The sequence below is a fragment of the Phlebotomus papatasi genome, chromosome 2, assembly GCF_024763615.1.
Source record: "Phlebotomus papatasi isolate M1 chromosome 2, Ppap_2.1, whole genome shotgun sequence".
Lineage (NCBI taxonomy): Eukaryota > Metazoa > Arthropoda > Insecta > Diptera > Psychodidae > Phlebotomus > Phlebotomus papatasi.
Window position 1 is genome coordinate 75,519,769 of NC_077223.1, and position 22,231 is coordinate 75,541,999.

Here is a 22,231-nt window from a genome sequence, read left to right on the forward strand (position 1 = left end):
TGTTGCCAATATATTGATGGACAAACACTGAATTTGTCCATAAAATCCTCCTCCACTTTATAATCCACTCAAGGGGAGATACAATTGTGTACAAATTGTACACTACGGAAGGTCATAAATACATCATACCTATGGGAATACACTTAGAAAAATCATAGTTTTGCATTTTAATAATTTTGGTTTTTGATGTATTATTATGTCCGAAGAACTGCCTAAAGTTTCGACTACACAGAAAAAAAAATTATAAAAATGTTCGTAAATGTTTGTGAATTCCTATGGGGGAGTTACGAAATGCTCGTGAATCGTATAACCCAAAAACATTACACACACACACACACAAGTTTGTACTTTTTTCACAAACATTGTTCGTAAAATGATCATTTAACAAACATTTTTTGTACTTTTACAAATATTTGTTTGTAAATGTTCGTAAACACACAAAAAAATTTCGTAAAATTTTGTCATTTGTTCGTAAATGTTAGTTTTCCTGTCGAACATTTTACGAAAATTTACGAACAAATGACAAAATTGTATGAACAGTTTTGTGTGTTTGCGAACGTTTACGAACAAATGTTTGTTAAAGTACAAAAAATGTTTGTCAAACGATCATGTTACAAACAATATTTTTTTTAAAAAAGTACAAACTTTTACGAACTTGTTTGTGGGTTATACGATTCACGAGCATTTCGTAACTCCCCCATAGGAATTCACAAACATTTTTACAATTTTTTTTCTGTGTATTATAATTTTTTGTAATATTTTTTTTACTAAAAACTTCATTTGGTATTAAAAAAAACTCCCTTAATTCCAAGATAAATCTTTAAATAGATAGATAAATAGATCTTTAATGTGTAATTTAAAAAAGGATAGAGGGAGGTAGGGCTACTTTAAACAGTGGTGCAAAATCGCAATACGATGTTTTCGTATATTTCCAAAGGAAGCTGAACCTTACCATATTCAATGTAGATACAAGTATTCTTTGGCTATCTAAATTATATTACGTTAAAGCCAAGTTTCCTTCAGAAATATGCGAAAAATCGTATTTCAATGTAGCCCCACTACTCAAAGTAGCCCTACCTCCCCCTATTTGGATTTGAGACTATATTCTCGAATTATACTGACCTCCTTTTGACGCACAAAACTTGTTTTATTCACAGTTGAAGTTTAAAAAATTCGAAGATTGATTTCGAAATCCAAAGAATATAATATATGTACACTTTACATCCCATCTTGTCCCCATGATTACCGAAGTATCCCTTGTTCGAATTTCGAAGTGATTCGTATGTCAAAATGTATCTGTTTTTACTTTGTTGTGAGGAAATACAAGCAACAGATCTCATTTCATTAAAATTCCCCTCACAATCACTGAGTAATACTCTTATCGTCTTTTTAAATAAACAATAAATTTTCCCCACCTTACGCGAGAATTTAGTTTAGAAATTCAAAATTGAATTCTAGTTCTTCGAAAATAGATAGTCTGGAAGACTTTCTATTTTATTTCGAAACGTTTCGAGCGTCAATCACACAATTTTCTAGAATCAAAGAATTTATTAAAGATAACTAAAGTTAATATTTATGCCTAGTAACGAATACTTTATAAGGAAGAGGGGATGGGGCACACATCCTCTATATCAAAACCGTCCAACCGCAGGATCTTATGCTAATATTGTTGCTAAATTAAAAAAATATCGTACGTTTTTATTTTCCTATAAATCAACTTTAACAATTCGACCATTAATAAAGATTAAACGATGCATTTAGAGGAGTGATCGATATCGTGTCCCAATTTCACCTGCTTTTCGACTCTTGATAACTTTGAAAATAGTTCACGAGAAAAACATCTCTTGAAATACAAAAAGAAATGTTTTAAAATCGCTTGAAATGTCAAAATATTCGAACATAAACAAATTGCGCTTTCGAAGAGGGAGATTTTAAGCGCCAAAAGATAGGCAAAAATGCACCGGTCTAAAGCTCAGTGGGTGATTTTTGTGTCAAAATGGCGGTTTCGAAATAAAATCCCCCCGTTTAGATGCCCTCTTTGGCGAACTTCTTACTTTAGCCAAGACACACATATGAGTATTACAACAGAAGATGGAGAGATTTTATCTTAGAAACGAACCACAAAAGGAGATTCACTGAAACGTACAAGTGGGGTGCATTTCGAAATATTCTCTTTTAGAAGAAGACTAACAGGTCTGAAGCCTTTTTAAAGTTTTTTTCGTCGAACTATTTAAAAACCTTTCGCTTTAACTTTTATGCCAATTTTATAAAATAGGTAAATATTATTATTTAGATTAAACAACGGACGTAAGAAAAATATAACTTTTTTTTTTACTATTGTTTAATCCTACAATTTCGTGAATTAATGACTTCTAAAATGTTTTCTTATTTTCAAAATAAGTGACAGAGTATTTCGTTATTTATGATCTTTATGATTGTTTTGATCAAAAAATAGCCTAGAATTGCTAAGAATTTTTCCCAACCACCTTGATACGTTTTTAAAATTTGGAAGTGTTTCGAAAATTTTGCAAAGTTTTTTTTGTGTGGTATTTTTTCGTAATTTTTTACAAAACAAAAAATAGTCCAATATTTCATGGGGGTTATCACAAATCACTCTTTAATCCGTTATGGTTAATTTTTCAATGTTAAAATTGCAATAAAGAGTTCATTTTTCTTCCAATAATATTCACTGAAATATTAACATTATCTTAATTTCTTATCTCTGGTGAATATTCTAAATCATCTTTTACATTTTTTATGTCTTGACATTTTGACAGTTTTTGTTGTGAGAGCCTGCAAAAAAAAATGAGGCAATTTGCCGGAGTGTTAATTGAAAAGACCAATAAAGACGAAATTTATGCAACTTTTCGAAATAACAATTCTCACTTTGGGCTAAAACGATACACGACAGCAATGTTTTTTTTTTCTGTCTGGAGTTACTTCAGTACGGTAAATAAAGGGTTCTCGTGCAAGAAGTCCGCACGTGTAAATTACTGCACGGAAAAAAAAAGATTTAATGAAAATTTGGGTAATTGTACCAAGGAGGCCATATCTAAAGTGTGTTTATAGTGTTTACCGAAGATTTAAGTTGGGATATAGAGAGCATTACAATTGTAAGAGAGACACTCATTGAAAATGCGAACAATTGTTTGCGTACCGAGAATTTTCTTCTTTGAAAATGAGAACACCACGACGCACGAAGATCAACAAAATAACAATATCGTGATTTTCTAAGTCACAATTAATTGCCTTGTTTACACAACCATACATTCTCTCTTCAAGTCGTGAAGAAAAAAAAGAAAAAAATAAATTTATAATTATGCATATAAAAATGGAAATCAAACCCACGCACTTAGCATACATTTTAACAAAAATGAAGCGAGAGAAGTGTGAAAAGAATACGATCAAGGGGGAAGTATCTCTTTGGTATTTAGAACAAGGTATATTTATGAATTTAAATAAATTATATGAAGAGCCTTCCTCGGATGAATAATTGGGGATAATTGAGGATAGAAAAGCCGAGATTTTAATTTTCTTCAATCATCAATCCGAGGCTAAAATTTGATACATTTTACAACTGATAAACATTTTCAGCGTCATCACTAAAATGTGTAGGGGAAGGCTTTCAGGCTTCGCACATTGACTTCGAAGACTTCATATCTTTCCATATTCCTTACATCAATCTGACTTCATTTTTCCAGGGAATGTGTGATTTAGTAGTAGTTATTAAAATATATTGCTATATAACAGATTCGAATGTAGAGTGTTTGCAAAGCTGAAAGCCTTCTCCTATGAGGGATTCTAAGGCAAGATGTGACTTGAATATTATTTTGCAAAAGACCGTTGTCTTCCAGGCCGGATCAAATATTAACATGATAAGAACTGAAAGTCCAAGTATGTTTTTCTTGTACAGTATTAATTTCCGAAATTTCCGATTTGACAAATTTGGTTAAAGCTCTCCTTAGTCTTACATTAAATTCTAAATTGTAAAATATGTAAGAAGAATAACATAAATTCTTGCGAGAAATAAATATAAATAAACCAACATTTCAAGTTAGTTAAGTACCCAAGTAGCAATTTTTCTTAAAATAGTCTTGTAGTATTCCATAAGAAAAGCACCATAGAACCAAAAATCTATTTATTTACTTATAACGCTCTTGCTTCCATCAATGAGATTGCTGAGTAAAGTGGCGCACTCTTAAAGATCTTAAGAGCTCCTATGGGAATTTCAACACAAAATTTTCACTTTAAGTTTTTTAAAAGTGCACTAAAAAACTTGTCTAATACTTGGTTCTATAAGGCAGCTATTTTGCTTCTTGGGATATCCTTTCTGGTAAGAGAATAATACAAAATTGATATTTTTTGAAAATTTTTTAAAATTGTGCTGAAAATACGCACAGCTCAAGTATGGATGGTTAAGATTGTGTATAAAACTGGTACTTCTCAAATATTATACAAGAAATCTGCATAGCTGACGGACAAAACGGTTTATATTGTGCTGAAAATGCGCACAGCTGTTAAACATAAAACGATTAAGATTCAGAAAACAATTAAAAATTTAGATTCAATTGTGTTTGAGCTATGCAGGATTTATGCACAATTTCATCCATTTTATTCTTGAGCTGTGCTTGGCTGTACCGGTTTTGACGAGCACCATCTGTTTTAAGAAATTTAACCGCTGTCCATGTTTTCAGTACAACCTTAACCATTTCATGATTAAGCTGTGCATGTTTTCAAAATAATCTTAATCAAAATACTATTCTTCAAAATTTTGATTTTTACTGTTGATCAACATTGAGTACTACATTCCTTGAAAAGGAGAGCTTCCACTTTTACGTTTAACTTTTACTAAAAATAATTAAAATTTCACTGCATTTTCAAAATTAAACCTGTTAAACTCAAAATTAAAAGTTAAATTTTTCAAGGATAGTCAATGATATTCATAAACAGTAAAACCCGCCGCTCGAACAATGTTTACCATGATAAGGGTGCCTTCGCGTACAACCGCACCCCCGCATAAGTGTGTAGATACGCCACTGCACTGTATAAGGTTAGAGGTTTCCTTAAGTGGATATTTTGTTTATACTGTAAAATGGTTTTAAGTCGATTCCAATAATGATTTACCGACATTTAAAAGCTAATGCGAAAGTTGATATGTTTTTGTGTGCCAACACAGTTTATCATAGTCCAACTTTCGATTTGTCCGACTTCAAATACTGTCCGATATTTAGCAAATTACGTTATTTCTGCATCGATTCAGGCAAATTTGGGTTCGTTGGGCAGGTCCTTTAATCCGGTATAAGTCTGTACCGGGTCCAACTGGTTATAAACCATTAGTGAACCGGTTATTAACCGATTTTCGACATTAAAAAGAAGCATGAAAAATTACGCATTACAAGAGAAAACTTGCTAATTTAGACAAATAAGGCTAAACTTCCTTCGAAGTTTAGCATCTATGTCATGAGTTCGAACATTTGTAAAATTGTAAATTTCTGGAATTTCTTGGAATTGAAATGCTCGTCAATCCTACAACTCAAAAAAATAATCGTAAAAGTTTGTACTTCCTTCATAAAACATTGTTCATAATATAATAACTTGACGAGCATTTTTTTTGTTTTTTACGAACATTTGTTCGTACATATTCGTAAATTTTTGTTATTTGTTCGTAAAGTTTTGTAAACAAAAATGTACGAACAAATGATTGCAAAAGGACAAAAAAATGCTCGTGAAATGCTCAAGTTACAAACATTTTTTTGTGAAAAACGTACAAACTTTTACAAACTTTTTTGCAGATTATACGATTTACGAGCATTTCGTAAGTCTACAGTAGGAATTCACAAACTTTTACGAACAATTTGACGAAATGTTTTTTTTTCTGTTTATTCTAAAAATCAGAGAGTTGTCTTGCACTGCTTTAATTTCTTTTCTTTCGAAATGTGATAAACAGAATATATATTTGAATATTGCCGCTAGGTCTGACTTCCTGAATCTTAAAACATTCTATATAAACCTTATTTTTTTAGATACAAATTCAATTTTTATCATAAAATTAGCGTTTTAAAAAAAAAGTTTTCACTCTAGATATTTCTTCCTTAAATCTGGGCTTCAGTCTGCAGAATTGATTCTCATAATTTTCTGTACCACAGAAGATTACAGTGCTACAATATGTTACAGGGACGACAGTCAATTAGCATTTTTCAACTATTCTGAATTTCTACTAAGAGATCTGAAGCAAGAAATTAAGAGGCTGGAGAAGATTTTTCAATTAAGATAAGCCATTTATATTAAATTCCATCGGCATTTTCTGCATTGAATTCACTTGTAGCAACTTTGTTGCATTGGTGGTTTTTTTTTTAGTAAGTGAAAAAGGAAAGTGGAGATAGAAAAGAGGTAACTTCTTTTGCCCCATACCAATAGCCATATCAAGAAGGTTGATATAGGTACATACATAAAAAAATGCAGATACTCACGTCTTGGCCAATTTGTCCCATATCTGTGTAACACTCCACCATGGAAAACATGTAGAAATCGTCTGTATCGAATGTGAATCACTTATTAAATCTCCTTCTGTAACACTTTTAAAACTGATTTTCCTCCTAAATAACTCTCTTGCCACAATGTCTCCAATTTTTTTTTGGCAAAATTATGTGTTTGTCTCAACTAATGCCTTGATTCCTTTCTTTATAAGTTCACTGAAAAAAAAGAAGGAGAAAAAAGTAATATATTAAAAATTCTAAAGATAAAAAAAAGATGAATGACGGCTATTTTCCTTCTTGAAATCGCACAAAAATGAGGCCAACGACCTATCATCGCATAGTCTCTCCTCCTCGCAACTTTATACACTAAGCCCGTAATGATAAAAACAATCAGCGGGCGCCCAATAAATTTCACCCACAATTTCCTTAATTTCTCTTCCTCGTTTATCTGTTGACCGAAAAAAAAAGAACTCCACTCTCTGCGCAGTGAGAAATCATCGTCATTCCTATAGTAAACAATGTGCTGAAGATAGGAGTCTAAACACCATAAGAACTTCATACACCCTCATTATATATTTAAACATATGTGGCACAAAAAAAAGCTAAAGATTTTTTAAATATATATATATAGACTTCTGATAAACAGAGCGAAAAGAGGATCGTAAAAGAAATTGAAATTTTTCAATCTTCGGTGCCACTAACAATGCTTCACGATATTCTGCTTTTCTCTGCCTCCAACTTCAATTTTTTTTTTAAACTTTTTTTGATACGAGGCCAATGAACTTTGCATTTATCAGAAGGCAACACTTCTCAAGCGCACGTTCCAATCTAAACCTTCTTTCGGCCACACACCCAAAGTGCATTACTTTCGACGCGGAAAAAATATGAGGCACCAATAGTGCGGTACTTTTTGCACGTTTTACCTCATCGAATCCCCCCAAAAAAGGCAACTTTTTTCATTGTAGAAATCTTAACCATACAATAACTACACACAAGATCTATTGATGAGGGAGAAGAAATCGTGCTAATTGGTTTGATAAACCAGGAAGGCTTTCCACAGTAACCAAACTGCTGCTGAATGCAAAAGGTGTAAACGGTGTACACGATAGCAAAATTTTGATAAAGATGTTTAAATTTAATCTCTATCTTTTTGTCCAAAGAGCCCACAGTACAATAATAAAAGCTTTTCAAAATTAACACAATGAATACCAAACATTTTGTATAGGGATATTAGAAAAGATAAGGTCTTCCAAAATTCACACTTATATTGCTTTATATTATTCGCATAAGAGAATAATAAATGCGTAGTCCATTCAATTCTGAATAGTTCTTCTGTTCTTCATAGACTTCACAGCTGAACAACATGGTTAAACATAGTTTAGAAAATTTGACTTAGTAAAACAGAATAAAAACGAATAATTATTTTAAAAAAATAATATCGAACGGTCCTGTTGCCTGTTTAGGAATTAAATGCCTTCAGAAATAAGATTAAACTTTCAGTATGAAAGCCATGTAACCAAAAATATATAAAATTCATGGTAAATCGTAAATAAATTTAGCTAAGGGCCTCAACAGACCAGAGGATTAGTCGAGAGACGGCTTAGCGTAATTATATTCGAAATAATGATTAAACTACATTTCCATAAATTTCTAGGTCGTCTCTTGGCTTAAGTCGTAAGTGTGTCTAGGGCATAAGACACTTTAAGAGATTTTAAGACAGTCAACAATTTATTGTCAAATAACGCACGAAAACATTTTAGCGGAGACATTTTCATTTGATTGACGATTTGTAGCCGCAGTTTGATTCTTCAAAAGTGTCTCGGCTAAAAGGTAGATAGGTAGCTATTTGAACATTATATCGCTAATTAGCAAAAAAATTTAAACTGACTTACGAATTTCCGAATTATAATCAGTCAAAAATATTATGAACCTATTCACTTTTATTATCCTCACAACAAAGTAAAAAAACTGACATTGTTGACTATTGCACGGAAGAATCAAGAAGATGAAAACTCTTTATTTTCGTTTTTGAAACTGATCTTTGAATTTTTCAATCTCAGGCACTTAGGTTACAGCCAAGAATATTAATTTTTTCTGTAAAATTTTCGAATTAATCCTAGAAAATCATTTTAATTTTGCCTTTTTTATTGCAATTTTTTTTAAAAGGACACATTTCATTGTAATTCCTACTGCGGATTTACAAAATGCTTGTAAATCGTATAACTCACTAAAAAGTTCGTAAAAATTTGTAATTTTCACAAACATTGTTCGTAACGTGATTACTTGACGAACATTTTCTTGTTTTTTTACAAACATACGTTCGTACATTTTTGTTTTTCTGGAAAAAAAACTTTACAAAGAAATGACAAAATTTTACGAACACTTACAAACAAAACATACTCGTCAAATGAATATGTTACGAACAATGTTTGTGAAAAAGTACAAACATTTACGAACTTCTTAGTGGATTTATGACGAGCATTTTGTCGGTCACCATTAAAAATTTACAAAAATTTACAAACAATCTTACAAAAAAAATTCTGAGCGTTATGCTTAATGCCCAGCGCACAATAAATTTTGTTTGTAAACATGTTTTCAAAATTTCCTATGAGAGAGAGCGAGACGACTAGATCTAGATCTCACTCACTCTCATTGAAATGTCAAAAACATGTTTACTAAACAAAAGTGATTGTGCATTGGGCATAAAACACAATAACTTTTATTTTGTAAAGATATTTTTGACATTTCAATGAGAGCGAGTGAGACCTAGATCTAGTCATCTCTTTCACACTCATAGACAATTTTGAAAACATGTTTACAAAACTAAAGTTAATGTGCGTTGTGCATTATGACCAGCGTACAATAGCTTTTGTTTCTAAACATGTTTTCAAAGTTTCCCATGAGAATGAGCATCTCGCTCTAGGTTTAGTCTTCTCGACTAGACCTAGATCTCACTCATTCTCATTGAAATCTCAAAAACATGATTACTAAACAAAAGTTATTGTGCGTTGGGCATTAGTCGAGCAAAAACCAATGATGTTTTTTTTTTCTTGAACCTCAACTGTACTTATAAAAGTTATACAATCACCAAAACAATAGCAAGGTTCAAAAAAAATATAATACTCTACTAATTATTTATTTAAATTAATTCTTAAGTGCAAAATTTCAAATTCTTTTCAATTAACATTTAGTCAATAACCACAAATATTTAGCCTATTTATAACACTAGACATAAAACCTTCACCACTATCTTAAATATTCATTACCGATATCTTTACATATTAATTAGTTCAACCAACCAGCTATGAATCAGTGAAATTTCGGGGAAAATCCAAGTCAATAGACTCGCTCAGCCGAAGAATAAATTGAACAAACAAGTTGAAAAGGATTGTCTAAGCCACCGCAAAGCCCTGAACCCTACAACCCAAAAAAGCTCCCACCACTGAGACAACAAAAGAGGTGCGATGTACCGAAGACAAAGTTGTTATCAACTTGCGATAGCGACATGGACACGAAAAATGGTAGAAAAAAATATATATGTATATAGACAAAACCTCAAGGGGAAAATGTCTCAATGGTCGATTAAGAAAAATCTATAAATCCTCGCTACTTAAGCCTTGTTTTTGCACATTAACAGACACATAGGCACAAGAAAATGTAGAATTTTATCGCTTTCAGATAGTGCTGAGACACTTGAGAGAGCAAGACCCAAGTACATTTAACAATATTTGCAAAATTCATTATCTTTTTATGTCACTGAATTGCAAATATCCGTATTAAAAGCTCCCTCACATACACAAACATAAACCGGTAAACGCACAAAAATACTTATGACTTGAGATTAGTGATAATAAAGCTGAAAATAGTTTTATATATAAATTTATTTGTATATTAGAAGCACATTGTTGCAGTAGATTTCTAAATTTACAATCAACACTCATTGATAAGATCACTAGAAAATGATGTGTTGAATGAAAAAAGTACTCGCGAAAGGACAAATGGTATGACCTCCTTTTTTTTATTTTCTCCTCCACCCATCACGATTCTACCATCTTTTCAAACTAAAAATTATTATTAAAATTATGTCATATTTTATACTTTTCACACCACATAAAAAAACCATATGCAACATCCTCGAGTGGGTGATGATGTATTAAGATGAGATCCTAAAACGCACTGTAGGTGGTCCAAAATCACTCCCGCCCGTCGCCCCCTCTAGTGAGCAATAGGCAAAACTGCCATGTATCTAGTGTAGAAATTTCAATCCCAAATGCATTCCAATCCTCATTATATCTTCTGCACATCACATCACCCAGCAAATTCAAAAGCAGCGGAGGAGGAGGATTGTGTCTTATGTAATTTGTGAGAGAGGCTGTATTTCTGGGAGCCAAACAGTCTGTGGATGTGATGCATTCCCCATCTCCCCATGTGTCATCCAATTTCTAATTATGTATGCTTGAAAAAGAGCAGCTGAATCAACCACACGGGAGACAAATACCAATTGTTCGCATTGGTTGAATTGCACGAATTTAATTAATTCGAGATGCACATCGTGCTATTTCAGACTTGTAGGCAAAAAATAAAACCACCGAAAAAAATTAACCTACAACTTGCCAATAACCGATGGGACAATAATTGCTCGAATACTAAAGAATATATAAATTATTGATTTTGAAATTTTTAGGCTTAGTAATACAGGCTTCAGACCTACGGCTTAACCATCTGGCTTAACTCCTCTAATTCCTTATCAGGCAAGATTTTTAGAAAATTGTTGTTTAGGATTCGATATTAATGGCAAATGATCCGTTAGATTTTGAAAAATCAATAAAATTATTTGTTATTTAAATTTTTAAGACCTTCGGGAACTGGGCTAAACCTCCAGTCTGAAGCCCGCATAAGGGAGACCGGGGCACAATTAGCCAGCAAATGAAATTTTTCTTTAGTTATAATTTGTGAAAAAAAATGTTTCAATCCAAACGATAAATAATTCAATAAATAGAAAGACAGTTAAATACTCTGAATAAATAGCAATTGTTCAATATTCCTTGCAATGCAAACTAGTACATTCCATTGTCTAATTTTACCTCTGAACAATTCTGCCCCGGTCTCCCCTACTAGACCAACTCTCAAAAAGTTACATTTTAGAGAAGAAATCAAAAATTTGAAATTTAAGAAAAAGAAAATTTCGAATTATGACGTTTTATAATAGGCCAAGTGGGGAATTCTGTAACGCTCGGGGAATGCCATGACAAATTGGGTTTGAATCTGAGGAGAGCTTTTTCGAAAATACGATTCTGTAGCCGTGGTACTGCCATTTCAGCTCACGTGACATTGTTAGAAGTCACATATTTGAGATTTCTGGCAATTAAAATGACAATGAATGTTGTTAAACAAATCAACCAAGACGAACTGTATTTTCATAAAATCACCAAGTAAAGGGATTTCATTAAAAAATCAGTGAATTGCGTTTTCGAACTCATATAATATGCCAAAAAAAAAGCTCGATTGGCATTGTCAGGTTTCGAACTCACGTGTGACATTGTCACGAAAATTACAGAATTCCCCTACAGGAAAGCGAGTCTAAAGAGGTTTACATTTGTTAAAGCATTTTATAATCAATATTCTTGAAACACCATATTTCTTATCTGATATGGATATAGTTTACTAGAAAGTCTTCAATTTTTTAAATAAGTACACTGGTAAAAATAAAAGGGTCAAATTGACCCTTTTCAAAAGGATGGATCGTATTTGACCCTTTGAAAGGTTCACTTTTGTATCTCTTGAAATTTAGTATGCACATTTATCACGAATAATCATGTTTTATTGTAAACTTATTACTGATATCATATTTCTCTCATCTGAGCGAACACCAATGATCACTTTTTCATTGTTTTTTTATTCGTTTATTCCGGAATTAAATAGATGTCAAAACCGTGACCCTTTCGAAGGGTACCTGGTGACCCTTTCAAAGAGTCAAATATGATCCATCCTTTGGAAAAGGGTCAATTTGACCCTTTTATTTTTACCAGTGTATGATCTAGCCGACAGAGGTGAAGTGAATCATTAAAGAAATCTATATTACAAATTTAGATGTAAAAAGACTTGTAGGGGAAAGCACGCTACCTTTGGACGGCCCAAGCTTTTCAGCTCCATGGCTTTGTTCAGGAAATTTGAGGCAATGGACTAGCTATTAAAATATTATCGGTTAAATTTATTAAAAACATGTGCAAAAAATAAGTTGTTTGAAGCTTGAGTTGTCCGAAGGTAGTATGCATTCCCCTATTTCAAACTTTCCTCTTTTTAGCTTTCAGGAAAGGAAGTAAGGATTGATTTGATAAGTCCCTCAAATTAATTTAACCCATTTGTCTTTTATTCAGGAAATATGATAAAATTTACAACAGGATCACATGGACGAGTCATATATTTTCTTTCACTAGTACGAGGATTTAACCCTTTAACGAAGAGACACGTTTTACGGAATGAAAATCAACAATAAGAATTAAACTGAGAAACATAATCAATGATAAGTCTTACATCTAACCTTGGAAAGTCCAACAGAGTCTGATTCGGTGTATTTTGTGCCTCTATGAACGATAGGGACAAAAATAGCCCAAAAATTTAAATAATTTTTCTGACAATACCAATGAATAATATTTTTTCTAAAAAATATATTTAAAAAAATATTACGTATGAGTATTGTAGTTTTTATTGCCAAAAGGGGTTTGCTCAGAAAAATTGGAAGTATAAAAAATAAATAAAATCAATTATGAATTTGAGAATTTAAAAATTCGCCATTTTTCAGCTTAAATATTTACTATATAGCAAATAGCTACAGACTTGCAAAAATATTCTAGATTCCTTCAACCTTCTACTTTACAATTCTGTACGGACATAAGAAAAAACAACTTTAGGTAGTCAGGAAAAATTATTTTCTTTATGGGACACCGGTGTTCCAATCGTCCTTAAAGGGTTAAAAGCTACACCAATTAAAAATTGGCCACGGATCTTCATCGTTCATTAATATTATAGCAATATTGAGATTTATTTCCGATATTTCCAAGAAGTTTTCACTTCTTGTAAAACTTTCATCAATTTTACGGGAAAATTCTTAAGAATTATATATTTAGAGTTGGGAAAATGTGGACAAATAGTGGGCGTGATTTAAAATATGGATAACAAGAATTCTCTTTCAGTAACAATTTTAACTGATACAGTATCCCCAGTACCTTAAAATTCTTAATCACAAAATCAAGGAAAATTATTAAAAACAAAAAAAATAGTGAAAGAGTTTTAAAATTTCCATTATAAATTCATTTAAATAGCTGGTTCAGAAAAACAATGCTAATTTGAAATTATTGCAATATGGTTCACTTTTTCGGCTCTTACAAGTTCGAGCACTTCGCGAAATTTCCTTTGCCACTCACTTCTTCAATTTTTTTTTTTTTTGCATTTTCTGTTAAGCAGCTGATCAATTGAAGAAGTGCTGAATATTTGCTGAGTGTCAGGGTGATGAAAAAAAAGTCGCTTCCATGCAAAAAATTGGCATATGAAAAATATTTTTAGAATCAGCTGCCAAAGTTAACGTTAAACCACAAATTATAATTGAGAATTTTTAGCATTTATTAAATCTATTTCTCACAATATTCTCAAATCGCTAAATCTGAATATAATAGTCACCTGTATCACTATACTAAATATTTCTCCTCTTCACCCAAAATATATAAATTAACAACAAATAAAAATTATAAGCTTAATAATTTTCTCTCGATGTTACACTTTTGGTGAGCAACAGGCAAATAAACACAGGCACTAGAAAATTTTCCTCAACTCTCTTTGCTATACATAGCAAGTATGTGGATGTTTTTCTGCACAGAGCGGCCGGCAAAACAAGTAGACATCATATCGCAAAAGTGAGATAGAGGTTTTATCAGAAAAGTATGTGCATATAGAAATTGATGGTGTTTTTCAACCACAAAAATTCACACGACCATTGCGGAAAAAATAGAGAATTTTTCGTTACTTTCCATGACGTCACCAAAAATCATTCCTAATCACCAACGCTTCGCGATTTTTTTTTATCATATATTTTAGCAACAAGCCTCCGTGAAACCAACTCTGAAAAAAAAATCTCACCATATTTACATATCTTTTGGGACACTTGATAGAATAACGAATAGATCCAACAGCAATATCTCATCAATTATGAATAGAGAGACTCCTATATTAATAAATAATTCTATTGAGAGGAAGACACATCGCACAACACAACTGATACACTCTGTGGAAGTCATACGAAGTGAATATTGCAAATTAAAAACCCGGTGGAAGTATTTTTAGTGAAAAAAAAGAGAGACTTATAAGCTTCCAAAAGCGACACATAGAAATAAAATTATATTGAGAATATGCGAGATTCAAGTGGACAATACATACATGTCATTTTAATATTATTTATCAATACAATGGTCCCGATTAATAAATTATTCATAATGTAGTCCATCTATTAGACATCACCAAGGACACTTGGGGTGTTGAAAATAAAATAAATATGTGGATAAAATTACAAAACGTAAGACGTGCCAAACACACAAGTATTAATTCTCAACCAGTAGATAATTTGAATTGTTGGATTAAATTATGTAGATGAATTGACAATTGATTAGACTTGAGTATTTTTTTTTTCAATTGCGATTTGTCACAGTAACTAATTGGTTACCCAAGGAACAAATTGATCTTATAATCAACTTTTAGTAATGACTTAGTCATTTTTAAATAAAAAAAGGCTGCCAGACTTTCTATTTTCGACGAGATACATTTGGGAAGATTATAACAGACAGTGGAGAAGATTCACCTCAGGAATCAACAACTAGGGAAGATTTTTCGATAATCACCGGTACATAGCACAAGTTCTAAAAAAAAGTTTTCATAAACATTTTGAGTATAAAACCTTAGAAATGTATCTGCTACATTCAACCTTTATCAAATACTTCATTTTAGTTACAAATATCTAAGCGATACAATACATTACTTAGAACATGTTCCTTGGGTATTTAATTAAACTCTCAAGAAGGAAGAAAATAAGAGAACTTGCGTCACAGGAGCTAATCTCCTTGGTAATTGCCTCAAGGATCACCATATTCTGCTATCTTGCAAAAAAAGTCCAATTACGAAAACAAAAAGTAACGATGATGAAAACAACGCGCGCGGAAACAGTCACCAAAAATAGCTCAAAACGAAAAATACCCAATTTAAAATAAATTCCCCTATGCTTAACATTTTGGGAAGAAAATTGAACCAATTTCCACACACTCTTTCTCTCACTCACTCCCTCTTATCTGCAAGGCGGGAAAATTGGTAGAAAAAAATCACCCAACAAAATGAAATTGAGACAATTTAGCGGCAATGAGTCTCCACAGACCATGGAACAACTAACCGCCTAGTAACAATTTAAAACATTTGAAACCATCTAAGCGACAGTGATGACTAAAGTATAGAGACGTGAGGGAAAGCCTTCAACGTGATTAAAGCGAAAAATAGCGAAAAGGTGCGAGAAAAGCATTAAAAGAAGAACCGGTAAAATAGAAAACACTTTCATTCTATAAAGTCTGCGCAAAACCCGATGTGCAATTGCCTCTATCTCGTAATTCTGTCCACTCAAATCACCAATGTGGACCACTCAATCACCCAATAATATGTATCAGAAAATTTCCATATTTTGGCTCATCATGCCGGCAAACTCACTTGTATTTTCTCATTCACCACAGGAATTTTCTCCACCGAAGATCTCTCATATATCAACACACAATAATGTGGAAATTGCACGAGAAAATAATATATCTTACGTGAAAAAGAGACTATTTCGATCGCGATCAACTATAATAAAAAAAATAAGTCAAACTGATCGGTTTAGCTTTAAAAACTTTTTCTTTCAAGCAAAATCATAAACAACAAAAAAAAGTTTCCCGAAAAATTGTTTAACAAGCTTTTGAAGGGATAAAGCCTCCCGATTTTTTTTTCTTATTATTTTGGAGAGCTCAAGAGAGATGATTATTTCTCGCCAGTTGACTTGCTACTCATTTTCGATTTTCAGCCAAATCGCGAGCATCGCAACTCACCCAGCGCACACTATCCACTCAACTCACATCACTTAATGTCTCGAGCATCAGGCCAAGTCGCGCTAAACACCCAAGTTCCCCCATACACCGACATATACTCACTTGCCCATGGATTTGTACACGGTAACCGCCATGTGTGCGTATTACCTTAAAGACGGAGGAAGTTGTGGGGCCAGGGAAGCCCCATACGGTTGACAACTCGCGTGGGGATTGGACTTTTCAACGGAAACTTTGGAAATGTTTCATATGCAAGAAAAGTAGGGCTTATCACATGAAAGCTCAGCCTCGCATTATTGAATGATTGTCATTGAATCTAAAGCCATGCTTTGCTCTAAAAAGTCAGAAAATTGTTTTTTTCTGACCCTAGATTTTTGACCTTCTCGTCCTTAAAGGGTTAAAAGGATTGTAGGGGAAAGTGACCATGCTTGATACGATCCAAGCTTTATAATAACTATTTTTTTCCTATGTTAATCAATAGTTATGACTCATCGCAATATATTTCAATAGCTGGTGCTAAGCCTCACATTTCCTAAAAAAAATTAGGATCCTAGCTCTTTTTTCCTAGTTTCAGGAAGCAAAAATCAAAAATAGGTCCAAAACTGTAATTTCGATACATGATATTTCATAAGTATTTCTTAATTAATGTCGCTGTTCACGAAAATTACTATCATAAGCACATAGAGGGGTCATCAGTACTAATATTTATGTAAAAATATTTTTACTTGGTGGACACTGTTTTTGTGGGTGGTAACAAATTCATAAATTCTACTTGTGTCCATCCTATATTTTAAGAAGGGTCCATGAATGATAATTTTAATGTGGCAACTATATCATTAGATGTGCTTATTTCATAATTACACATATTGCAATCCGCCAATTTTATCGACAATTGACATAATCTTCAATCCTGTTGCCTGAATTTTGAGGTTGCAGAATGACATTTTCATGGACTCAAAGTGAAAAAATGGTTTTCGCTAGTGCCCTAATGTCATAAAAACATGGCTTAGAAAAATTACATAAAAGTGATTTTAAAACTAATAACCAGTCATATAAACGATTTAAGCAGATAGATTAGAGTTCCGTCTAAATATTGATGTGCAATTTTTTGTATCCGGTGAATTTTTTGCGGTGAAAATGGGCCTCCGAATTGTCGAATCAATTATTATACAGGAAGGCCTCGGACCCAACTTGTATAAAAATCGCTACTGAATTTCCATTTTCTTCTTGAGGAAAATCTAAGGATTTCCAGGAACTATTTGAGGTTGGATTATGAACCTAATAAGTGAGACATTTTTTTGTCATACTGCAAGAATCGCTTCGGTTTGTGTGTTAATCAGAAAATAATCACAAACCTTGGACATCATTTTACAGTATCAAGCATGGTCACTTTCCCCTATTCAATTTTTCATATTTCTCCTCAATTAATGCTTGGTTGCGTCTGCCGCCGACTTACTACGACTGATCTCATCAGGTAAACGGCAGAAACCCTGAATCACAGATCGTATATGCCAAGATTTATATAGATTTAGAATTTTATGACTATGTCAGACATAAAATTTCGGCACAGCATAACGGAAGTAATTCTTTTAAATATTACATAATAGCACCAATTTTACTAAAACATATTAGGGGAGAATGGCGCAAAAAGTCACAAAACAGATATTTTAGTTTTTTTACAAGCAGAGCACCTCCAAAATTTCTAATTAGCACAGTTATATAGGAAATTTACCGCTCTACAACTCTGCGAAAGTCATTTTCTTCTATTTTATAAGGAAATATATTTATCGAGCCGTTTTCTAAAAGGTAATTTTGTGATCATTCTCAAAAATTCAGGGGCAAATAGTATCAGGCATGAGATACTATCACATTTTCATTAGCTTTATTACGGGATTCCATAAATTTAAGTAAAATACCTATATTACATATTTTCATAGGAAATTTATTCTTCTACACCTTTGTAAAACACCGTTTTCTCTATCTGAGCGAGAAAAGCGCATTTTAAGCTATTTTACAAAACACACACAAAAGACTGCAAATCGTTTGACCAATATGCAAACAACAAGCGGCGATACATAGCATTAACGTTTCTTTTCACCGTGGGACATCAGAAATTATTTCGGTTTTTGTTACTTTTCGCTCCATAGCTTTTGTTACTTTTTACCCCAAGTGGTCGTTTTTAATAAAAGGATTTCTGGAGAAAAGAATCTTTGTAAAATTCTAAAATAGATAGCGGATTCGTATTCAAAGAATATCCAGATAATTTGGGAAATATTCACCAGTAGTGCATCAAATTTAATATAAACAGCTAATAATTCATATTTTCTGCATGGAAAATATTTCAAAAATAGGGCTAAAAATTTCGATATTTTTTATTTTCTAAATTCCTTGTTCAATTTTTAACAAACTTACGACATTGAAGAAGACCTATGGAGGCCATCTATGGAAAAAATTTTAAGCCGCTATCTCTTTTATCTTGGAAGATATTGAATTTTAATATTTTCGATTTGTGACTTTTTGCCCCAGTCTCCCCTATAGTTTTTGCTTCATGAAGTGTTCAGTAAACTAAAAGCTTTTTGCGTATACTAAATACAGTAAAATAGGCTAATCTACACAGAAAGAATTTTTCGTAAAATTGTTCGTAAACGTTTGTGAATACCTATTGTAGACTTAGGATATGCTTGTTAGTTATATAACCCACAAACAAGTTTGTAAAAGTTCGTACTTTTTCCACAAATATTATACACAACATGATCACTTGACGAGCATTTTTTTACAAACATTATTTTTGTAAATTTTCATAAATATACAAAGAGTAAGTTCGTAAAATTTTGTCACAGACTCGTAAATTTTTGCCAGAAAACAAAAAAGTAACGAACAAAATGTTTATAAAAGAACAAAAATGCTCGTCAAATGATCGTTACGAAACAAAGTTTGTAAAAAAAAATACGAACTTTTTTGTGGGTTATACGCTTTATGAGCTTTTCGTAAGTCCCCGCAGTAGGAAGTCACAAACATTTATGATCAATTTTACGAAATATTTTTTTCTGTCCTTCAAAGACTCCAAATTTTTATCTAGGGTGGAGTAAGTACTTTTGGCCACTTTAAGGTTTCATGTGCTTTTAATTTTTATTATCTTTATTTAAATAAAATGAAATTTTGTACAAAGATATCTTAAAGCCGTTTCTTCCTAATAATCCAAGAGAATTCCTAATTTTTTTTGGATATTTCAGTGAAAAATTCATTTTATGCAACTATGCATGTTTCAGTACTTTTGGCCACTTTGTAAGCACTTTTGGACATTGTGACCTAAAGGGGATTCGAACCGCGAAGCTTGCATCATAGAGCGAGTGCTCCATCGGCTGCATCACTTAACGCATTAAGTACCCACCATATAACTAACATTATTCAGTCTTTATTCCAGTGATTAAAAAAATATGTTTATCTTTATGTACGACCCCAATCCTTTACTGAAGTCGCACTACAATATTGTGCTTTACCTTAATTTTCTGTGTTACCAAAGCAATATTTGTCATGGGACCTATATTTTTAATACGTTTTATGACTTGAGCGAAGCGTTAAAATACCTCGAAGTGAGTTTTGTTTTTGAAGTTCAGTGAACTCACTTAAATCGAGCTCAAAGTTAATAAATTTTAAAAATTGATATGAATAGTAAGCCACTTCTAGCTACCTTATTAAGACGTTCAATCTTATCTTTTTCAAAAGATAGCAAAAAAGCAAATATTCAATTCAATTCAATTCAAACTTGTTTGTCAAAGGTTTGTTAACAATGGAAACGGCAAGCTTGTTTATTAAAATTAATACAGTAGAATCTCTCTCAATCGGGCAATTGATTTAGCAAACTTTCGTTATTTTTTATATAAAAGTTATCTTCTTTTGACAAACTTTTGACAAGACTTTTTTTCAGAGGGAGGGGTGTGTCAGTCTATCGTAAGTTAATCCTAACTAAATCTATTTTACGCAACACACAACATTAAGTATCTAGAGTTCAAACAGTTTGAGATATCGACATGAAATTTGGAGCCCCCTCCTTCTCCTTAACATAAATTCAGTCTTAAATATAATAAAACATAAAATTGCAATTAAATTTCATGAAGATTTCAATAAATCTATCATTTGAAACATTGAAAGGTCTAAAGTGTGCTCTTAAGAGTGGGCGGTGGGAGCTATAGTCGATCAACAAGAGCGCAAATGTAAGTGAGACCCTCTCGAGTGAAACCATTGGGGAAAAGAAAAACACATTGGTAGGAAAATTCTATACAATCGCAAAACAATTTAGCATTCAATAAAGTCCTATTATTATCATAAAGTGCTATATTATTTTAACACAATCACACACTAAGAGAACTAAAGTGAAATCAAAGTGATTTTCTCGTACTTTCGCACCCATAGAGAAGCTTCTGGTTGAACAACAATAACAACCAACACATACGATCATTGCATTTAATTTCATTCTATTTACCATGTTCTCTTCAGCGCGGACTGTTGAGTGTGAGGGGATAAAAGTGAAAAATAGGCAAATAACTATGAAAGAAAGAATGGAAACAACGACTATTATATATCAAAAATTATGTATACATCATCTTATCTATCTGTAGAGTCATATTAGTACAAGACATTTTCTCTCGACAGCGTAGAATAAACACGATGCAATATGTTGCAGGTCATTGGGTAATTTCAACAAAAATCAACCGGGGAAAAAATACCTTAGAAATAGACAGTTGATGATACACGCCTTTCCTGATAAGATCAAACAAATGTCTTATCACAATAGCATTTTTTATAATATTTTTTCCTTTTTAACAAAAATCACAGACAAATTCTTATTTCGAGAGCAAGCAATCTGTCTGATAATACTTTTTTTGTTGTTGAAAACTCTCGTCTCTCTTCAAGCATAGAATAACCAGTGGACATATAATTTTTTGAGAGAGTAACAGAATATGAAAATATGATATTTATTTTTTAAATGTAATTCGATGATTGAGTCAAAAAGTATTGACGTCAGTAGACAAAACAGTGATGCACTTAAATAAATTATCATAGAAAACAAAAGATAATTCAGAAAACTTTGTGTATTTTGAGTTGTTTCCAGGCACGAAAAAAAAAGTTATTTATCACACTCTTTCACCTCCAAAATAGTCAAAAAAAAATTTTCCCCTCGTTATGTAACCCATTAATTTTGGAGGATAATTCATTCCCAAAAATAAACCAATCCACCAGATACTTAGAATTTTTTTTTCACTATATAAGCTTCCTATATTTAACTGACCTGAATATTAATTAATGTTTGGATCTGGTTCGTGCACCACAATTTTGCACAAAAAAGGCGGATCGACTGGAAGCAATGCGCGAATTTAGGTTATCAATGGTTTTATTTTATTTTTTTGCCAACACCACATGCTCAAAAGCATTTGGGCACGCACAAAAGCTTCCCAATCTGACCATCAAGAACCATCTAGCTTTGATTTTTTTCATAATCACAGCTACAGCAATTCAATGAATCCTTTCACATCGAGCACATACACTGAGAAAAAAGAGGGTGCGATTAACTTTTTTTCCTCATAACTTTAACACTTTTTAGATGGAAAAAATATATCAAAATTTTTTAATGTTAATTTTACACCT

The 22,231-nt window shown here is 32.3% G+C and overlaps 1 protein-coding gene across 11 annotated transcripts in view; it reads right to left on the minus strand.

The window, feature by feature from the left end:
* LOC129804343 (sestrin homolog) overlaps positions 1 to 22,231 on the minus strand; it is an 88,704-nt gene that overhangs the window by 52,502 nt on the left and 13,971 nt on the right. For 3 of the 11 annotated variants that reach the window (XM_055851559.1, XM_055851565.1, XM_055851564.1), the window contains exon 2: positions 6,471 to 6,692. In XM_055851559.1, the coding sequence (XP_055707534.1) occupies positions 6,471 to 6,521 (51 nt within the window). In that variant the 5' untranslated portion in view covers positions 6,522 to 6,692. Of the gene's footprint in view, positions 1 to 6,470; positions 6,693 to 15,798; positions 15,954 to 16,214; positions 16,684 to 22,231 lie in introns of those variants that run through there. The other 8 variants (XM_055851570.1, XM_055851563.1, XM_055851561.1 and 5 more) reach the window with 7 other exon arrangements.